This window comes from Procambarus clarkii, chromosome 85 (genome assembly GCF_040958095.1).
Source record: "Procambarus clarkii isolate CNS0578487 chromosome 85, FALCON_Pclarkii_2.0, whole genome shotgun sequence".
In the NCBI taxonomy this organism is placed as follows: domain Eukaryota; kingdom Metazoa; phylum Arthropoda; class Malacostraca; order Decapoda; family Cambaridae; genus Procambarus; species Procambarus clarkii.
In genome coordinates, this window is record NC_091234.1 from 10,617,696 (window position 1) to 10,638,029 (window position 20,334).

The window sequence follows — 20,334 nt, forward strand, 5'->3', positions numbered from 1 at the left end:
TAGGGTTGGTTAGGTTCGGTCATATATCTACGTTAATTTTAACTCCAATAAAAAAAATTGACCTCATACATAATGAAATGGGTAGCTTCGTCATTTCATAAGAAAAAAATTAGAGAAAATATATTAATTCATGAAAACTTGGCTTATTAGGCAAATCAGTCCATGCATAGTAGGCTGAGAAGTGCGTTCTGGCTACTAGGTACGACATATTTATATATATATATATATATATATATATATATATATATATATATATATATATATATATATATATATATATATATATATATATATGCGAACAAGCCTGAATGGTCCCCAGGACAATTATATATATATTATATATATATATATATATATATATATATATATATATATATATATATATATATATATATATATATATATATATATATATGTCGTACCTAGTAGCCAGAATGCACTTCTCAGCCTACTATGCAAGGCCCAATTTGCCTAATAAGCCAAGTTTTCATGAATTAATTGTTTTTCGACTACCTAGCCTACCTAACCTAACCTAACCTAACGTTTTCGGCTACCTAACCTAACCTAACCTAGAAAGATAGGTTAGGTTAGGTTAGGTAGGGATGGTTAGGTTCGGTCATATATCTACGTTAATTTTAACTCCAATAAAAAAAAAAATAACCTCATACACAATGAAATGGGTAGCTTTATCATTTCATAAGAAAACAATTTGAAAAAATATATTAATTCAGTAAAACTTGGCTTATTAGGCAAATCGGGCCTTGCATAGTAGGCTGAGAAGTGCGTTCTGGCTACTAGGTACGACATATATATATATATATATATATATATATATATATATATATATATATATATATATATATATATATATATATATATATATATATATATATATATATAATGTCGTATCTAGTAGCCAGAACGCACTTCTCAGCCTACTATGCAAGGCTAGATTTGCCTAATAAGCCAAGTTTTCATGAATTACTTTTTTTTCGACTACCTAACCTACCTAACCTAACATAACCTAACTTTTTCGGCTACCTAACCGAACCTAACCTATAAAGATAGGTTAGGTTAGCTTAGGTAGGGCTGGTTAGGCTCGGTCATATAACTACGTTAATTTTAACTCCAATAACAAAAAATTGACCTCATACATAATGAAATATTTTATATGAGGTCAAATTTTTTTATTGGAGTTAAAATTAACGTAGATATATGACCGAACCTAACCAACCCTACCTAACCTAACCTAACCTATGTTTATAGGTTAGGTTAGGTTAGGTAGCCAAAAAAGTTAAGTTAGGTTTGGTAGGTTAGGTAGTCGAAAAACAATTAATTCATGAAAACTTGGCTTACTAGGCAAATGGGGCCTTGCATAGTAGGCTGACAAGTGCGTTCTGGCTACTAGGTACGACATATGTATATATATATATATATATATATATATATATATATATATATATATATATATATATATATATATATTTAAGATAAATAGGAAAACCAGGGATATACTGAACATCTTGTTTCAGAATCTTTACTTTAAAATGCATAACGTTTCGAATACTTCTCGTATTCATCATCAGATCTTAAAGAAAAAACAGAAATCACAATCAAATAGCTGGTAAACAAAGAACTCATACTGAATATAATTGCATATCAAAGAAAGGAAAATGCTTAAAAAACAAAACACTTAAGCGCAATTAAAGTGATCAATACAAATAAAACTTATTAACTGTCACATATATTAAAACTAATTTAAAATCCAATAAACTACAAGATGAAATTTATAACTACTAAAACAAACCATTCTATTAAACTTACGTGAAGTGATCAAAAGTGAAACTTGATACCTAACACATAGATACTAAACACTATAACAAATATTTATATAATGACTACAAATCTACAAAAAATGTATGTAAAATACAAACAGAATAAACGACAATTATAAAGTACTAACCAAAATCTTATAAAAACTCAAATATTAAATAAAATTAAATACCAAAAAATGTATTATATATCCTAAATAAAAGATTATATTAATGTACAATGTCAAGACTTGAAATAAGTAAGAAAGGGCAAAGACATGTTAAACTAAACAAAAAATTAAACTACCAAAATGAACTAAAAATCAAATTACAGGGCCTACTGTGCACTATACAGTGTACATTTGAACCGCTGAAAGGTTGCTATTTAACAGAGGCCCCAGCTCCTTTATATATAAGGATTCCATTACTCTCAAATCTGACTGGCCATTCATACAAGTGTCCAGAATTTTAAAATCAGATTCCAGCAGAGAATGATCAAACTCATAACAATGGTTTCTAATCTCCGAAAATGCTGGTTTAGACAATGGTAATCCAGTCCTAAAAGATAATCCCCGGTGCTCAAGTATCCTAATCTTAAAGTTCCGAATGGAACTCCCGACATTTCCAGCATTACAGCTGGAACAATTATACATATATACGACATTTGAGCACAAGGGGGTAGGCACTTTATCTTTAAATTTAAAATAAGAGCCTATGGTAATCCATCGTGTAGGTTACTACAGTGGAAAGGAATCTTAAATATATTAAATTACCATTTTATGGCAGTATTAGCTTTTCTGTAAGGAGTCGTTTGAGGAGACTTTTGCAGCAGTGTTATCCTCAAGTAGACTTTAGATTTATTTTTGTCAACACAAATACCATAGGCTCTTATTTTAAATTTAAAGATAAAGTGCCTACCCCCTTGTGCTCAAATGTCGTATATATGTATAATTGTTCCAGCTGTAATGCTGGATATGTCGGGAGTTCCATTCGGAACTTTAAGATTAGGATACTTGAGCACCGGGGATTATCTTTTAGGACTTGATTACTATTGTCTAAACCAGCATTTTCGGAGATTAGAAACCATTGTTATGAGTTTGATCATTCTCTGCTGGAATCTGATTTTAAAATTCTGGACACTTGTATGAATGGCCAGTCAGATTTGAGAGTAATGGAATCCTTATATATAAAGGAGCGGCGGCCTCTGTTAAATAGCAACCTTTCAGCGGTTCAAATGTACACTGTATAGTGCACAGTAGGCCCTGTAATTTGATTTTTAGTTCATTTTGGTAGTTTAATTTTTTGTTTAGTTTACCATGTCTTTGCCCTTTCTTACTTATTTCAAGTCTTGACATTGTACATTAATATAATCTTTTATTTAGGATATATAATACACTTTTTGGTATTTAATTTTATTTAATATTTGAGTTTTTATAAGATTTTGGTTAGTACTTTATAATTGTCGTTTATTCTGTTTGTATTTTACATACATTTTTTGTAGATTTGTAGTCATTATATAAATATTTGTAATAGTGTTTAGTATCTATGTATTGGGTATCAAGTTTCACTTCTGATAACTTCACGTAAGTTTAATAGAATGGTTTGTTTTAGTAGTTATAAATTTCATCTTATAGTTTAATGGATTTTAAATTAGTTTTAATATATGTGACAGTTAATAAGTTTTTTTGTATTGATCACTTTAAGTGCACTTAAGTGTTTTGTTTTTTAAGCATTTTCCTTTCTTTGGTAGGCAATTATATTCAGTATGAGTTCTTTGTTTACCAGCTATTTCATTGTGATTTCTGTTTTTTCTTTTAGATCTGATGATGAATACGAGAAGTATTCGAAACGTTATGCATTTTAAAGTAAAGATTCTGAAACAAGATGTTCAGTATATCCCTGGTTTTCCTATTTATCTTAAATATATATATATATATATATATATATATATATATATATATATATATATATATATATATATTAATCCAGTGTAATTGGCCTATTATGTTGGACATTGTCTTCTGTGTTGGCATCGATATGTTCTTGTCTTGTCCTTACTCTCATGGTGGGTAGAGTAAATAGTTCCGTGATTTGGGTGTTCATGGTAGGTCGCTCTATTCTTATGTGAATTGCCTCAAGAATTTGTAATCTTCTTGCATCTTGGGTTTTGTCTATTATGCAGGTATTCTTGTTCAACATTTCTCTTGTTAGAGTAATGTCATGGGCTTGTCTCATGTGATTCCTAGGGGCACCGGATTGAAGATGGCATGTCAAACGCCTCGTCAGCTTGGTCGACGTCATACCTATGTACTTACATTGAAGGTTACATCCTTCGTGGGGGCAAGTGTACATGTATACAACGCTTGACTGCTGTAGAGGGTTCTCCGTCGGCTTCGGGCTGTTTTTGATAAGGAGTTCGGAAGTCTTCTTGGTTTTGTAGAATATTATCAGGTTTATGTTTTAGTTAGGAGTAGTACTTTTTACTCCTTTACGGATTATTTCTTTAATTACTCTTTCCTCTTATATATATATATATATATATATATATATATATATATATATATATATATATATATATATATATATATATATGTCGTACCTAGTAGCCAGAAATCACTTCTCGGCCTACTATGCAAGGCCCGATTTGCCTAATAAGCCAAGTTTTCATGAATTAATATATTTTCTCTAATTTTTTTCTTATGAAATGATAAAGCTACCCATTTCTTTATGTATGAGGTCAATTTGTTTTTATTTGAGTTAAAATTAACGTAGATATATAATCGAACCTAACCAACCCCTACCTAACCTAACCTAACCTATCTTTATAGGTTAGGTTAGGTTAGGTAGCCGAAAAAGTTAGGTTAGGTTAGGTTAGGTAGGTTAGGTAGTCGAAGACCAAGTAATTCATGAAAACTTCGCTTATTAGGCAAATCGGGCCTTTTATAGTAGGCTGAGAAGTGCGTTCTGGCTACTAGGTACGACATATATATATATATATATATATATATATATATATATATATATATATATATATATATATATATATATAAAATGTGTGAGGGTACCACCTCTGGTGCCAATGTGGGGACCCATAGCCTCGGAGAAGAAAATAAAAAGTATTCAGAGGAGGCCTTGTGGTTTCTCACTGAACACTAATATTATCTTCTCCTACCACCCCCATTCTTTTGTATGTACACATATATATTTACTTTATTTGAACTTTGTTACAAAAAAGGAGTTACATATGGGTTACAAAGATGGTTGTCATAGGTTGTCGAGTTCCTCCAGCTCCTCAGATGGCGGGCAGGAACCCTGGATGCAGTGCGCATTTCCCCTCTGTATCGCCACACTGAGGCGCTGGAAAAGAAAGCTTGCAGCTCTCGGGTCCCTTGTTGTTTCAATGAGCCTAGAACCCAGTTCCTTCAAAAAACTAGTAGCACTTTTACCCCAGGCGCCGAGCGTCTCAGAAGCAATGGGGACAAAATTGTAGTGGTGATCCAGTTCTCTATACTTACGGGATTTGGCTGCTTCCCTGTGGGTGGCAGCGCCACCTGGTTGTGCAACACTGAGGTTAATGTAGGTGTTAGCCAGGGTTGATACGCACGTGTAGTCCCATACCAACTGCTTGCCATTCTTCCAGGGGTTCACTGTGATACCATCCGGGCGACCAATAAGAGCATCAGAGTTACGGGGCGTTAGGTAACGGGGCTCTCTTTCAGCTGGGCATCCAGCTGTGGTGAGGCTCCTCTTGATGATGTCGTTAACTTCACTGTGCCTCGAGTGCCATCCCCCTTTGCTTTGGCAGAGTAGGCCATGGTGACCGTACCTGTCAGCCACCACCTCGCCGCAAATACACCTATATCTGGTGTGGATTGGGGCAGCAAGGCGGAGGGCCACAGCAATTCGGAGGGCGTGTGGTGTGAGACGCGTGCCAGTTGCCGACATTGGGGTTGCTAACAGGAAATCCCCTGCATGTGGTGCTGCTACTGCTGTTTGGCGAGCAATGTCGTGTTGTGTTGTTGCAGCACCCAGGCACTCTGCAGCAACTTGGTCTACAATGGGACCATCCCAGCTGGATTGCTTGTGGGATTTTGGGGATGGTGGTTGAGGTGATTGGCCTGCACGAGAGGCCCACTCTGTGGCACAGCGTGTAAAATTGGGATCATGTACACCTGCCAGCTGATGTAAGTGGGCAGGTAGAATTTCCTTCACAAGGTCGTCGGATGCTGATAAGGAGGACAGGAAGGCTGGAACAGCAATTTGCGTTGCTGTTCGAACTCCGAGGCCCCCAAGTCTTACGGGAAGAGAGGCTTGTTTCCACTGTAGGTCATCGAGAGAGAGGTTATGGGCTTTTTCTAGCATTGATTTCAGTAACCGGTCATACTCACTTAGTTTTTGGCTACTGTAAGATGGTGAACACCTCAGAAAGTAGGTTAACCTGGGGAGGGACAGACATCTGGTGATGAGGTAGAGTGCATCATGAGCATCAATATCCTCAATCCTCCCATCCATCCTCTTAAGGTCGGCGATTTTCTTATCAAGGACCTCATCGATGGCTTTCAACCCCAGGGGAGCTCCTAGGAGTGTGCTGTCTTCAGGTTTAGTTTTATGGATACTTGGCAGAAGACCCTCTATTCTCTCTACGATGCCCTGGTTGGAACATATTATTTCACATTTAGAAGGGTTCAGGGTGAGGCCTAAAACTGCACCTTGCTCCTGGATTTTTCTGATGTCCTCCAGGAGGGAGTCTTGGGAACCAGCTAGGGTACCATCATCCAAGAACCAGATGTTAAGCTCGCTGGACAGGACCTCTGTGACTTGTTTGATGACTAAGCAGAAAAGGAGAGGAGCGAGGGGGTCACCCTGTTGGACGCCTTCTCGCGAGTCAATTTCATGTTCGCCAAAAAGTAGCTTAAGATCCATACTGTAGCATGAATGTACAAAAGGGTAGAGGGAAGGGAAATGACTATGAACCGCACGGAGTACAGCATCCCTCCGTACCAAATTGAAGGCATTTTTGAAATCTAGCTTGATAAGGGCCTTTTCGTCTGTGATGTTGGCGATGAATGTCAGACCACGGAGGAAAAATGAAACAGGAATTTCCTTAAGTACTTTCGTATATTAATACATCTTTAGAAGGAGTGCTTCTTATGTATTAATATACGAAAGTACTTAAGGAAATTCCTGTTTCATTTTTCCTCCGTGGTCTGACATTGTCACATTTTTAATCACGTGTTTATTTTCGTGATATACACACACACACACACACATATATATATATATATATATATATATATATATATATATATATATATATATATATATATATATATATATATATATATATACCTTGTAATATGTCATACAGTCACATTAAATATGCATCCTTTAAGAAGGGGCCACATATATAAGACTGTCAGCTTTGTTAACTGTACCTCAATAAAGAAGGGACCTCGTGTTCAACCTAGTTAGCTAGTAAGAGATTACAGATCATTCTTAGATGAATCAATGCAACAAAAGTATGGAAAATCGTGCAGGGAGTTCATGCCAGGTCAATATATCGCCATCTTGAGTTGAAGTCCAATATTGTTTGATGTTGCAATGACGCCCCCCTTTTCACGAGGAGTGTAAATATCGCATGTAGGATAACGTCTGGCATGAGAGGCTTCATAAGGTAGAGAAATATTATGGAACATGTAGACCCATCAGCTGGAAGCTAGGGTAATTTTGTGTAGTGGGGTGTATTGAAGAAGTGCGCCACCAGGTGCATATAACCAATCCCCCTTCTTGGCCACGGAATATATGAGGGTACCCCTCTCTCCACTTCTCATCATTGTGCACTACATGTCAATTTGTACGTGGGTAGTGTGGACCATTCACAGACTTATTGCACTGCATATTTGATTTATCTATAACTAGGGGTAATACCTCTGGTCTGTTGGGTCCCATAGCCTCGGAGAAGGAATAAAGAGTATTCAGAGACAACTTCTCCGTTTAATTCTAAATACGGGGTAATTTTGGCTTCTTCTACCACATATATGTTATTATTTATGTCGTACACTTTATTATTCAAAGATATACAGTTGCGTTCCTGATATCTTACAAAATGTGGGCATAAAAAAAGAAAAAAAATGTTTGTTCCCTAGAGTCTGTACATTTCTTCAAACTTCTCTGATGCAGGGCAGGAACCTGAAGATGCAGTGGACATTTCCCCTCTGGATCGCTACACTGAGACGCTAGAAGAGAATGCTCGCCGCTGTGGGATCTCTTGCAGTTTCGATCAACCTAGAAACAAGATCCCTGAGAAAACTCCTTTCACTCTCTCCACATGGACCAAGGGTCTCGGATCTTATTGGAACGAAGTTGTAACCAATCTAGTCATCCTATTGATTGAAGGGCAACCAACCAATAGGATGACTAGAATCTCTATCATGACAGAAGGGAGCATTGTTTGCGTCTGCAGATTTAATACTTCTTTTGTGTTTCTTAAGTCTGTCATTAAGTGTTCGGCCAATTTCCCCAAAGTATTGGAGAGGACAAGACGAACAGGAAATAGAGAAGACACAAGCAGCATTAGAAGCAGGAGGAGCAGTGTGAACCAGATTACTACGAAGAGTGTAAGTTAGTCGTAAGGCGAGCATTATGTCAAAAGGACGAAAGGTATTAGTAAGCCTTTTGAGTTCAGATGTGAAGGGAAGGCAGAACACAGTGCTTAAAAGGCTGGAAGCAGGTTTGGAATGAATGAAATTTCGTTTAGCTTGAGAATAGGCACAGTTGATAAAATGTAATGGGTAGCCAAGGCGAGAAAAAGATTTGTAGATACAGGAAATTTCAGAATCAAGAAACTGAGGGCCGCTGATGGGTAGAGCGTGGAGGAAGAGAGACCAGGACACTTCACAACAGAAGGAGGATGGTAGGGAAAAGAAATGAATGTACATGCCACTATGCATGGGTTTGCGGTAGACAGAGAACAACCCGTTCTCGCACTTTCTTACAGTTAATATTGACTTATTTAATACGTGCATATGTGACATACTAAACATACTAGTTTACCTTTAAAAGCTTCATAGAAAACACCGACCTTACCTAACCTTCTTAGTATGTTAAGATAAGCATCTTATTGCTTCGTAATTACAATTATTACTTAACCTATACCTATAATAGATTAAGTAATAATTGTAATTACGAAGCAATAAGATGCTTTATCTTAACATACTAAGAAGGTTAGGTAAGGTCAGTGTTTTCTATGAAGCTTTTCAAGGTAAACTAGTATGTTTAGTATGTCACATATGCACGTATTTAATAAGTCAATATTGACTATACGAAAGTGCGAGAACGGGTTGCAGAGAAAGAGAACCCGGACACAAAGCTGTGAACGTGAACGTCAAGAAAAGGAAAGAGGGGAATTAGATTCCCATTTAATAGATTCCTGAAATGGATGGAGGGAGCGAGATTATTAAGCGAGGAGAGGAAAGGCTGGAAAAGACTAAGGTCACGATGTCATAAAGCAAAAATGTCATCAACATAACAAAGCCAGAGAGAGGGACGAATATCAATAGATGGAAAAAGAACAGTTTCGAAGTATTCCAATAGAGATTGGCAAGAACAGGAGAAAAAGAGGGGAACCCATAGCGACACCGAAAGTTTGAGAGAAGTATTTACCGTTTAAAGGGAAGGAGTTAGAGTCAACACAGAGTCTGATAAGTTAGAGGAAAACGTCAGTGGGAAGCGGGAGAGGAAGAAGGCCCTCAGTCGCCTTCTGCCTAAGGAAAGAGAGAACGTCATCAAGGGAAACATTAGTAAACAGAGTGTCGACATCAAGACTGAGCATCTTACAGGTCTGCAGGCGCAGTCTTTCTAGGAAGTCCTGAGAGTGACGATGGTGGTCAGGAGAAAAAGTGCCAAGGTAAGGCGTCAGAGTTTTAGCTAGGTCTTTCTTTCTTTCTGATTCCAGAACACATTCCTCTCCCAAACGATACCTTGTATCTGGCTTCCTGCTCCCATCACTTATCTTCATTACATTTAATTTGTTCGGGTTAAAGGCTAACAACTATTTGTTGGACAATTCCTTCAATTTGTTCAGGTCTTCTTGAAGCCTCAACTGTCCTCCTCGGTCTTAATCCTTCTCATAATTTTGACATCATCCTCAAACATTAAGAGGAATGAGTCTAAATTCTCTGGAAGATCATTTACGTATATCAGAAACAGGATAGGTCCGAGTACAGAACCCTGTGAGACTCTGCTTATGACTTCACGCCAATCTGAGGTCTCACTCCTCTCAGTAACTTTCTCTCTCAAAACCTTATATCTGTCGGCTTTAAGAAAGTTGAATCACTGGGAGCTGAAACTTCGATGAGTTTTTCAGCAGCTCATTTCACTTGGATTTAGTAATGATTGCATGAGTACATTGGAGATGCTTGCTCAGCTTCCTGTTGCTTAGATACTCTCTTATCCACTGGGGCACCCTACCAGTTACTCTTCCGGTTTCTCCAACTTATGTAACAGCCTCTTACTGGGTACTGAATGAAATATATTATATATATATATATATATATATATATATATATATATATATATATATATATATATATATATATATATATATATATATAATATATATTTATATATTTATATGTAATATTGGTAGCAGTCCTCCTTGTAAACATATGTTGTTGAATATGACCGAAAGGGTAAGATTAATAATTCTAACACGAACCTTCTCAATATTTCTTACGTTCTTCTTCACTGTTGAGGGCAATTGAAAAATTAACTCTCCAAAAGTCATTTTTTTCATTTTTATTCTTGGTCTGATGCCTAAACGTGTTTCATAAGCTTCTTACATTTCAAAGACTAGTTTACACATAACATACATCATACTTATACTCGTTTTAGGTGAGGTGATATGGCACAAAAGTTTTGGGAGAGGTGACAGAACACGAATCAATGGGTATAAATTGGGTATGAAAACATAAGAATGAAAGTAACTGCAGAAGGACTATTGGCCCATAGTTTCTCTTGCTGCTCCTATGTTGGTTCGGGGTCTTGAAGTGGGTAGAATATAGTTGTGCGTTAATTGGCTGTTGGTTGCTGGTGTTAAATACTTTATGTGTAGTGCCTCGCTGATGTCTCTCTGCTATCGCTGTATCTATCGATGATTTCTGTGTTGCTTGTTAAAAATCTGGTAATAGTCTGGTTGTGAGAAGAGATTATATATATGTTCCATGATGGATCCCTGTTGTTTGTGCATATTGTTAATCGCCTAGAAAGAGACGTTGTTGTCTTGCCTATACGCTGAGTTCTTTGGGGCTTTCAGTCCCCAAGTGGGCATATGAAGGCATAGACGACTTTGGTTTCCTTCAAGGCGTTCTGTTTGGAGTCTGGGGATTTTTTCATGAGTAGATTGGCTGTTTTTTGTATTTTTAGTAAATTGTCAATTGTATTTTCTGATTTTTGTCAGTAGGGATAACGTTCCTATTAACAATATCTTCCAGGACTCTTTCCTCCGTTTTATTAAAAAAATGAATGTTTCTTAAAAAACGAATGTTTTAACCAGAAAACTTCATGCTCTGCCAAAGCTTATATTCCCTTGGGGTGAGATAGAACAAGACGTGATATAGATGAACAAGTGGATGAATGGCATAATGGGTATTAATAGGATATTAAATCCCTATGTTCTTCAGCACCGCTCCGGTGCCAGGTAAGTCCACTACGGGCTCACCATAGCCCGTGCTACTTGGAACTTGTTCCGAGTAGCGGAATCTATAACAACAACAACCCTATGTTCTTGCATCTAATGTCTCTGGGTAGGTACGGGGTCTTGAATTGGGTAGAATGTAATTATGTGTTAACTGGCTGTTGAGTGCTGGTCTTGACTTTTTGATGTGTTGGTCGTCGCTGATGTCTTCGCTGATGATGACCTACACATAAAAAAGTCGAGACCAATGGAGTGCCAGTTGGTATCCTGTTGGTCTTATTCAAGGACCACTAGAGGAGTGCAAGTGTGTTCAGTGTGGGTCCTATACAAGGGCAGTCAGTGGGGGCAAGTGGGTAAACTGTGGGTATTATACAAGTCCAGTCAGTGGTTACACTGAGGGTCTTACAGAAGGGCCGCCAGTGGATACAAGGAGGGTCGTAAACAGCACCATCGAACATCATGTGTAACAAGGCGTGAGCTGGTGAGAATTCCGGTATTCACAATCACTTAAAACTGGTGACGCACTGTACCAGTTGCGTTACAGTTGGCCTGAGTCACGTACCACCCATAGAAGTCATGGATAGTATTGTGGTGATAGAAATGTGGGTCGTGGAGTCGTACACAGAGGTCACACAGAACACGACTTCCACCAACAGTGGAAGGTTGGTAGTGCCGCCTCCACTCCAACATCTTCATGTACTCCTGCAACATAGAACAACCAACATAGATAATATTAATAACCCTCCTCAGTTATTCTCAATGTACTATATGAACTCGGCTGTGAGTACTTTGTTACAACACACAAAGAAATAAATTCAGTTTTAGTACTAATTACAAATACAAAAACATAAATATTGTTTACATAGAGAATATTTACACTAACTTGATGGGTTCATGGGAATAAAATTTTATGTTTTTCACGACAACCTGGAATTTACAAAATTTACAGGTTGCAATCCTTTTGACCATGTCGTGGCCTAGTTGACTTGGGCGTGTGCCTGGAAACTCCCCCCCCCCCCTCAGTAAACATTTTCTCGTGTTCAAAACGAGATAAGAACCACATTTAATTGTTTAAATTACGTTTTAAATTAAGTTTTATACACATGTTTTGAGAAGTTGAAAATACGATGATAAAACGTGAGGTTATAATGTTTTAATGAAACTTATTTTAATGTTAAGATATAACGTTTTAAAACAAAGATTTTTCAAACGTTAATTCTATTTAATAATTATTGAAATTGTTAGGCATTATTCTTTTTATTGCATTTAGAAAGATAGAGACAGACAAAGAGAAAATAGGAGAGATGCAGAGACATACTGAAAATCCAGAGGTGAAAAATAATGGGAGAGAGACAGAAGGAAATAAGAAATAAACAGAGAGAGAGAGAGAGAGAGAGAGAGAGAGAGAGAGAGAGAGAGAGAGAGAGAGAGAGAGAGTGTGTGTGTGTGTGTGTGTGTGTGTGTGTGTGTGAGGGGGGGGAGGGGAAGTGTTACGAACCCGATTCCATCGTCGGAGCATGGAGTAGCAACGTCAACGCCATCTTTGAGTCCGCTCCCAAAACCAACACAAAATGGACGACGCCATCTGGTGGTGGCAGGATGATACCTGCAAGAGATGCTAGATTCCTCCCCTGGTCAGCTTGGGGTCGCTGTTGCTGACCTCTGGTGAGGTGGCGCCTAGAAAATCAGCGCCATCTATTGTGGGAGGAGTTCTATGATTATGTCAGAGTCCGTAAGTGGTATTTCCTAGTGTCCCCAGTACTGGCCAGTTTACTGATGACGTGTCTGTATCCACAGAGGCGGCATAGTGCTGCAGTGGTACGGAGGCAAGCAGTCTACCCAGGGCAGCCTATTATCTCACTACTCCATTCTGCTTTACGTGAGCAGTGAGCCGCCGCCGAAGAGGAACTGAGTAGTATCTGCTGTCTGCCTGTAAAATGCCAGTGACAGAATTGGGCGTATCCGGGACTGGCTAGAGGAAGAGACGACCGACAGTGAGGTGCTACGGAGGAGTGTAACTAGCTAGTTGCAAGAAGCTCCTGCCAGGGGTTTGCTACCCTTGTATTTGTTCGTGTAGAGGCCCAGCAGCATGAGGCTGATGTTCTCTGCCAGCACCAGGCTGGAGAGTGATTGTGGGCGTTCACAAGGAGCACCTAGTGATACTGTAGAGAGGCTGGCCCATGGCTAGGGTAGACTCGTTGGTGTTTCCCAGTACTGGTTGAGGACGGTACTGTGTGTTGAGGAAACACGGGAGATGACAAGGCTGCATTGCATGAGCATCAAGGAGCGCTTAGTGTCCTATGAGAGCGACACTTGTGTATATATCAGTGTAGTAATACTTCGTTTATGATTCTATTTAAGGTGATGGGAAAGTGATATGTGAATATATTGATAATTGATGAAGTGCCGTATTTTTTTCAACTCCCCCCTTGTTCCCCCCTTGCATTACCGAGCTCACTCCTTGAAAGCCACTACAGACTTGGGGTTGGATACTAGTACTTTGGTTCCTCTAGCAAAGAATCCGGTTGCGACTCATAGTGGCTGTAACAGGGAGAGTTTGTGTGATAGGAATAGTGAGGGAGAGGGGTGCCAGTGGGGGGATAGGGGTGTCTGCTTGTGCGTATGCGTGCATGTGTGCTTGTGTACTCACCTAGTTGTACTCACCTAGTTGTGTTTGCGGGGGTTGAGCTCCGGCTCTTTGGTCCCGCCTCTCAACCGTCAATCAACAGGTGTACAGATTCCTGAGCCTATCGGGCTCTGTCATATCTACACTTGAAACTGTGTATGGAGTCAGCCTCCACCATATCACTTCCTAATGCATTCCATTTGTCAACTGCTCTGACACTAAAAAAGTTCTTCCTAATATCTCTGTGGCTCATTTGGGCACTCAGTTTCCACCTGTGTCCCCTTGTGCGTGTTCCCCTTGTGTTAAATAGACTGTCTTTATCTACCCTATCAATCCCCTTCAGAATCTTGAATGTGGTGATCATGTCCCCCCTAACTCTTCTGTCTTCCAGCGAAGTGAGGTTTAATGCCCGTAGTCTCTCCTCGTAGCTCATACCTCTCAGCTCGGGTACTAGTCTGGTGGCAAACCTTTGAACCTTTTCCAGTTTAGTCTTATCCTTGACTAGATATGGACTCCATGATGGGGCTGCATACTCCAGGATTGGCCTGACATATGTGGTATACAAAGTTCTGAATGATTCTTTACACAAGTTTCTGAATGCCGTTCGTATGTTGGCCAGCCTGGCATATGCCGCTGATGTTATCCGCTTGATATGTGCTGCAGGAGACAGGTCTGGCGTGATATCAACCCCCAAGTCTTTTTCCTTCTCTGACTCCTGAAGAATTTCCTCTCCCAGATGATACCTTGTATCTGGCCTCCTGCTCCCTACACCTATCTTCGTTACATTACATTTGGTTGGGTTAAACTCTAACAACCATTTGTTCGACCATTCCTTCAGCTTGTCTAGGTCTTCTTGAAGCCTCAAACAGTCCTCTTCTGTTTTAATCCTTCTCATAATTTTAGCATCGTCCGCAAACATTGAGAGAAATGAATCGATACCCTCCGGGAGATCATTTACATATATCAGAAACAAGATAGGACCGAGTACAGAGCCCTGTGGGACTCCACTGGTGACTTCACACCAATCGGAGGTCTCACCCCCTCACCGTAACTCTCTGCTTCCTATTGCTTAGATACTCCCTTATCCACTGGAGCACCTTACCAGCTACACCTGCCTGTCTCTCCAGCTTATGTACCAGCCTCTTATGCGGTACTGTGTCAAAGGCTTTCCGACAATCCAAGAAAATGCAGTCCGCCCAGCCCTCTCTTTCTTGCTTAATCTGTGTCACCTGATCGTAGAATTCTATCAAGCCTGTAAGGCAAGATTTACCCTCTCTGAATCCATGTTGGCGATTTGTCACGAAGTCCCTTCTCTCCAGATGTGTTACCAGGTTTTTTCTCACGATCTTCTCCATCACCTTGCATGGTATACAAGTCATGGACACTGGCCTGTAGTTCAGTGCCTCTTGTCTGTCGCCCTTTTTGTATATTGGGACCAATATACAAATATATATGTGTGTGTGTGTGTGTGTGTGTGTGTGTGTGTGTGTGTTTGTAGGGGGAGGCGTGGGAAACTGAGGGGTGGGAGAAGGATGGGGATGGTCACTTCACACCTAGTGAGAGAAGGGGGGGATCTTAGGGGGAGAGGGGTGTTTTGAGGGGAGTGTGAGGGCGTGGAAAGTGCTAGGGGGGAGGAAAATGTGTGTGTTAGGGGGTGATAGGAGTGAGTGTGTATGAGTATTCACCTAATTGTATTCATTTAGTTGTGCTTGTGGGGGTTGAGATCTGCTCTTTCGGCCCGCCTCTCAAATGTCAATCAACCAACTGTTACAACAAACTACTAATTATTTTTTTATTTTTTTTTACACACACACACACACACACACACACACACACACACACACACACACACACACACACACACACACACACACACACACACACACAGGTGGAAATTGAGTGCCCAAATGAGCCACAGAGATATTAGAAAGAGATTTTTAGTGTCAGAGTGGTTGACAAATGGAATGTATTAGGCAGTGATGTGGTAGAGGCTGACTCCATACAGTTTCAAGTGTAGATATGATAGAGCCCAATAGGCTCAGGAACCTGTACACCGGTTGATTGACTGTTGAGAGGTGGGACCAAAGAGCCAGAGCTTAAACCCTGCAAGCACAAATAGGTGAGTACAAATAGGTGAGTACACACACACACACACACACACACACACACACACACACAGGAAGCAGCCTGTAGCAGCTGTCTAACTCCCAGGTACCTATTTACTGCTAGGTAACAGGGACATCAGGGTGAAGGACACTCTGCCCATTTGTTTTTCCGGCGGTGCCAGGGGATCGAACCCCGGTCCCTAGGTGCACGCGTCAAGAGCACTGTCCATTCAGCCACCAGCCACCCAGAGTGTGTGTGAGTGTGTGCGGAAAAAAATGACAGAGAGACAAACTCGGGGAGACAAACGCAAGGAGGCAAACAATGGAGGAACAAACTCAGGAGGGGAGAGACAGGATGCCTGGATTAGGGAAAAATCGAACAAATGTGGAGTCAATTCAGGAAAGAACTGAGGGAAATGAGTGAGAAAGTAACCAACCTGCAGGATGAGTTGAAGGCAGCAAAGGAGGAAATAAGAAGCCTGAAAGAGAATCCTATTCATTACCAGACACGAACCATCCCTCAGGGAGATGGTAATGTTCCTGTAGAGGGGACATCTACATTACAACCCTCATTTGCAGACTTGTTTAAAATGAGCCCTGAAGCTAGGTCTGCAGTAAGGGAAGTTGCCATGAAGTGGCTTCGTCACTGGAAGCAGCAAGATGTACAAGCTGGCTGATAGAGTGAAAAAGAGTAGTAGTAGGCATTAAGGAGCAAACCGGGACTAGTCCAGTGGAGTGGAGAGACAAGGCTAAAAATGCAGTTAATGAGATCCTAAAAGGGTAAAAGGTGGAGATGGCTGACCAGAATATTGAAAAGGTTTTCAGAATTTAACAGTACAACAAGGACAGAGACCGATTGATAAAGGTGGTATTCATGAGAGAGAACACAAAAGAAGACCTGTTAGCAAGGAAGAGTGGACTAGTAAATGTAATGAGTTCAGAAAATATTCCTGCAGAGGGATATGACAATGGACGAGAGAATGAGGGCAGCAGCCACCAGGATGGAGCACAGGGAGAAAGAAAGGAATTAGGGAACCACAATCCCAGAGGAGAGTGGGGGAACCCTCCACAATCAGTTCAACAGACACAGTGAGATGAGCACCACACCCACATTCCATAAGCTAGATGTCCTACTTGCCCCAAACCCTGCCAGCCGTCCACTAAGTGCCCACCTAGGGCACCATCCCCCCCCCCCGCTCACCCCTCTCCCCTGGACCTTCCTTTTCCCCAAGCCCTCCCATCTCCCCAACTCCCTTAAGCCCTCCCTTCTTCCTCACCCCCTATGTCCTCCCTTCCCCCCATCCCCAAGCTCTCCCTCCTCTTCTGCCCCCCCCCCAAGCACCTCTCATCAAAAGCTCTCCCTTCTCCCCTCCCCAAGTCCTCCCTCCTCCTGCCCCCCCAAGCCTCCCCTTCTACCCCACTGCTCCAAGCCTCTCCCTCTCACCCACCCTCTAGCCTCCCCCTCAAGCATCCCCTACTCCCCCACACCCCCAAGCCCTGTCTTCTCCCCCACCCCCGAAACCCTCCCTCCTCCACCACCCCTCCCTATACCATATCCTCCCAGCCCCCCCTCACACACCAGATCCCCCCAGGTCCCCCTTCCTAGGCCCTCCCATCCGAGACTCTCCCTGTTTCCTCTGCTTCAGGGGAATCAACAGAAACTGGGGAAGGACAGAAAAGAGCCAGTTTCAGGGTGATGTACTCGAACATAAATGGGATTACAAGCAAGCCGAGTGAACTACAGGAAAGAGCACAAGAAGTTAACCCAGATGTTATTGGACTCGCAGAAAGAAAACTCTCAGGAAATGTAACGAATGCAGTGTTCCCCAGGACTACACAGTAATAAGGAAAGATAGGGAAGGGAAGGAAAGGGAGGTGAAGTGGACCTACTATTGAGGAGGGAATGTAGTTTCAAAGAGATGGTTATCCCAGATTGCGAGGAATTCAGAGACTACATAGCAGGCACCATGACGATGGGAGGACGAAGAGTAGTTGTAACAGTGATATATAAATAACCCTCCACCAAACGACAGATGACCCAGGCAAGAGTATGACAGAAACAACATGGCAGTTAACAATATAATTAAGAGGGCAGCCTTTGCTGCCTGTAGAATTCGATCCCATCTGCTAATCATGAGAGATTTCAATCACGGAAGGATAGACTGAAAACAAGGAACCACATGGAGGTGAGTATACATGGAGAGTTAAACTATTGGAGGTGGCAACAATAAACTTTTTAAGCCATCATATCAGGGAACCCTCAAGAATGAGAGGCAACGATGAACTCGAGGAGGGGAACTGAAAAAAAGGCTGGCATTCCGAAAGGGAAACTATGAGGCGATAAGAAAATTCCTAACAGATATAATACGGGAAACAGAGCTCAAGGGAAAGACGGCCCAAGACATGCTGGACTACATCACACAGAAGTGTAAAGAGGCAATAAAAAAGTTTGTCCTGGTCCAAAAGGAAAACAACGAAATGCAGATGAGAAACCCATGGTTTAATCTGAGATGTTGACTAGCTAAGCAGCAAAGTAAAAGTAAAAGAAACTATAGAAATAACAGGAGACTTGAGAGCAGAGAAAGATACCAGAGCGCCAGGAATGAATGTCAGGTTGAGAAGAGAGGTAGAAAGGCAATACGAAAATGACATCGCAAGCAAGGCAAAGACTCAACCTAAATTGCTGCACAGCCACATCAGGAGAAAAACAACAGTAAAGATATAGGTAATGAAATTGAGGATAGGGGCAGACAGATTCACTACAAATGAAGATTCACTACAAATGAAAAGAAAGTGTGTGAGGAACTGAATACGAAATTCCAAGAGGTGTTTGCCTTAGAGCAAGGAAAAGTTCCAGAGATAAGAGAGGGAATATTTAACCAGGCACCACTAGAAGAGTTTGACATTACCAGTGGGGATGTAAGGAGGCTTTTGCTAGAATTGGATGTAACAAAGGCTATAGGCCCAGATGGAATCTTCTCATGGATACTAAAGGAAGGAGCAGAAGCACTGTGCCTGTCACTCTCTATAGTGTATAATAAATCACTGGTAATGGGAAATGCCAAAAATTTGGAAGACGGCTAATGTAGTCTTGATATACAAGAATGGGGATAGATAGGAGGCACTGAATTACAGACCAGTGTCCCTAACTTGCTTATCATTCAAGCTGATGGATAAGATTGTGTGAAAAAAAAACTAGTGGAGCGTAAGAACTTTGTTACACAGCATCAACGTGAATTCAGGGATGGCAAGTCCTGCCTCACGGGATTAATTGAATTCAACGACCAGGCAACAAAAATCAGGTAAGAAAGAGAGGGGGTGGTCAGACTGCATATTTTGGAGTGCCAGAAAGCCTTTGACACAGTACCATACAAGAGGCTAGTGCAAAAGCTTTTAAGTGTTTATAAAGATAAACTGTTTAACACGGGTGGTAGACGAACAAAGAGACACAAGTGGAGACAGAGTACCCAAATGAGCCACAACGACGTTAGAAAGCACTTTTTCAGTGTTAGAGTAGGTAACAGGTGGAATTCATTAGGAAGTGATGTGGTGGAGGCTGACTATACACAATTTCAAATGTCGATATGATAGAGCCCAGTAGGCTCAGGAGTCTGTACATTAGTTGATTGACGGTTGAGAGGTGGGACCAAAGAGCTAGAGCTCAACCCTCCGCAAGCACAACAAGGTGAGGTGAGTACCCAGACACACACACACACACAGGGGTGGTCTGATAGCTGAGTGGACAGCGCTCTTGTCTTGTAATCCTAGGGTTCGGGTTCGATCCCCTATAATGGCAGAAAAAAATGGGCAGAGTTTCTCTCACCCTGATGCTCCTGTCATTTAGCAGTAAATAGGTACCTGGGAGTTAGGCAGCTGTTATAGGCTACTTCCTGGGTGTATGTGTTGGGGGGGGGGGGGTTGTTAGTAGTTAGTAACAGTTGATTGATTGACAGTTGAGAGGTGGGCCGAAAGAGCAGAGCTCAACCCCATCAAGCACAACTAGGTGAATACACACACACATGTTAGTGTGAGAAGAGCAGCTGAGAAAAAGGTATGAAAATGATATAGCTAATAAAGCCTAGCCCGGACCAAAACTAC

At 40.8% G+C, this 20,334-nt stretch overlaps 1 protein-coding gene across 2 annotated transcripts in view; it reads right to left on the reverse strand.

Moving 5' to 3' along the window:
* Window positions 1–10,592: 10,592 nt before the first annotated feature.
* LOC123765340 (3-galactosyl-N-acetylglucosaminide 4-alpha-L-fucosyltransferase FUT3-like) overlaps window positions 10,593–20,334 on the reverse strand; it is a 307,205-nt gene continuing 297,463 nt past the window's right edge. For both annotated transcript variants that reach the window (XM_069316731.1, XM_069316730.1), the window contains exon 7: window positions 10,593–12,207. In XM_069316731.1, the coding sequence (XP_069172832.1) occupies window positions 12,013–12,207 (195 nt within the window). In that variant the 3' untranslated portion in view covers window positions 10,593–12,012. The remainder of the gene's footprint in view (window positions 12,208–20,334) is intronic.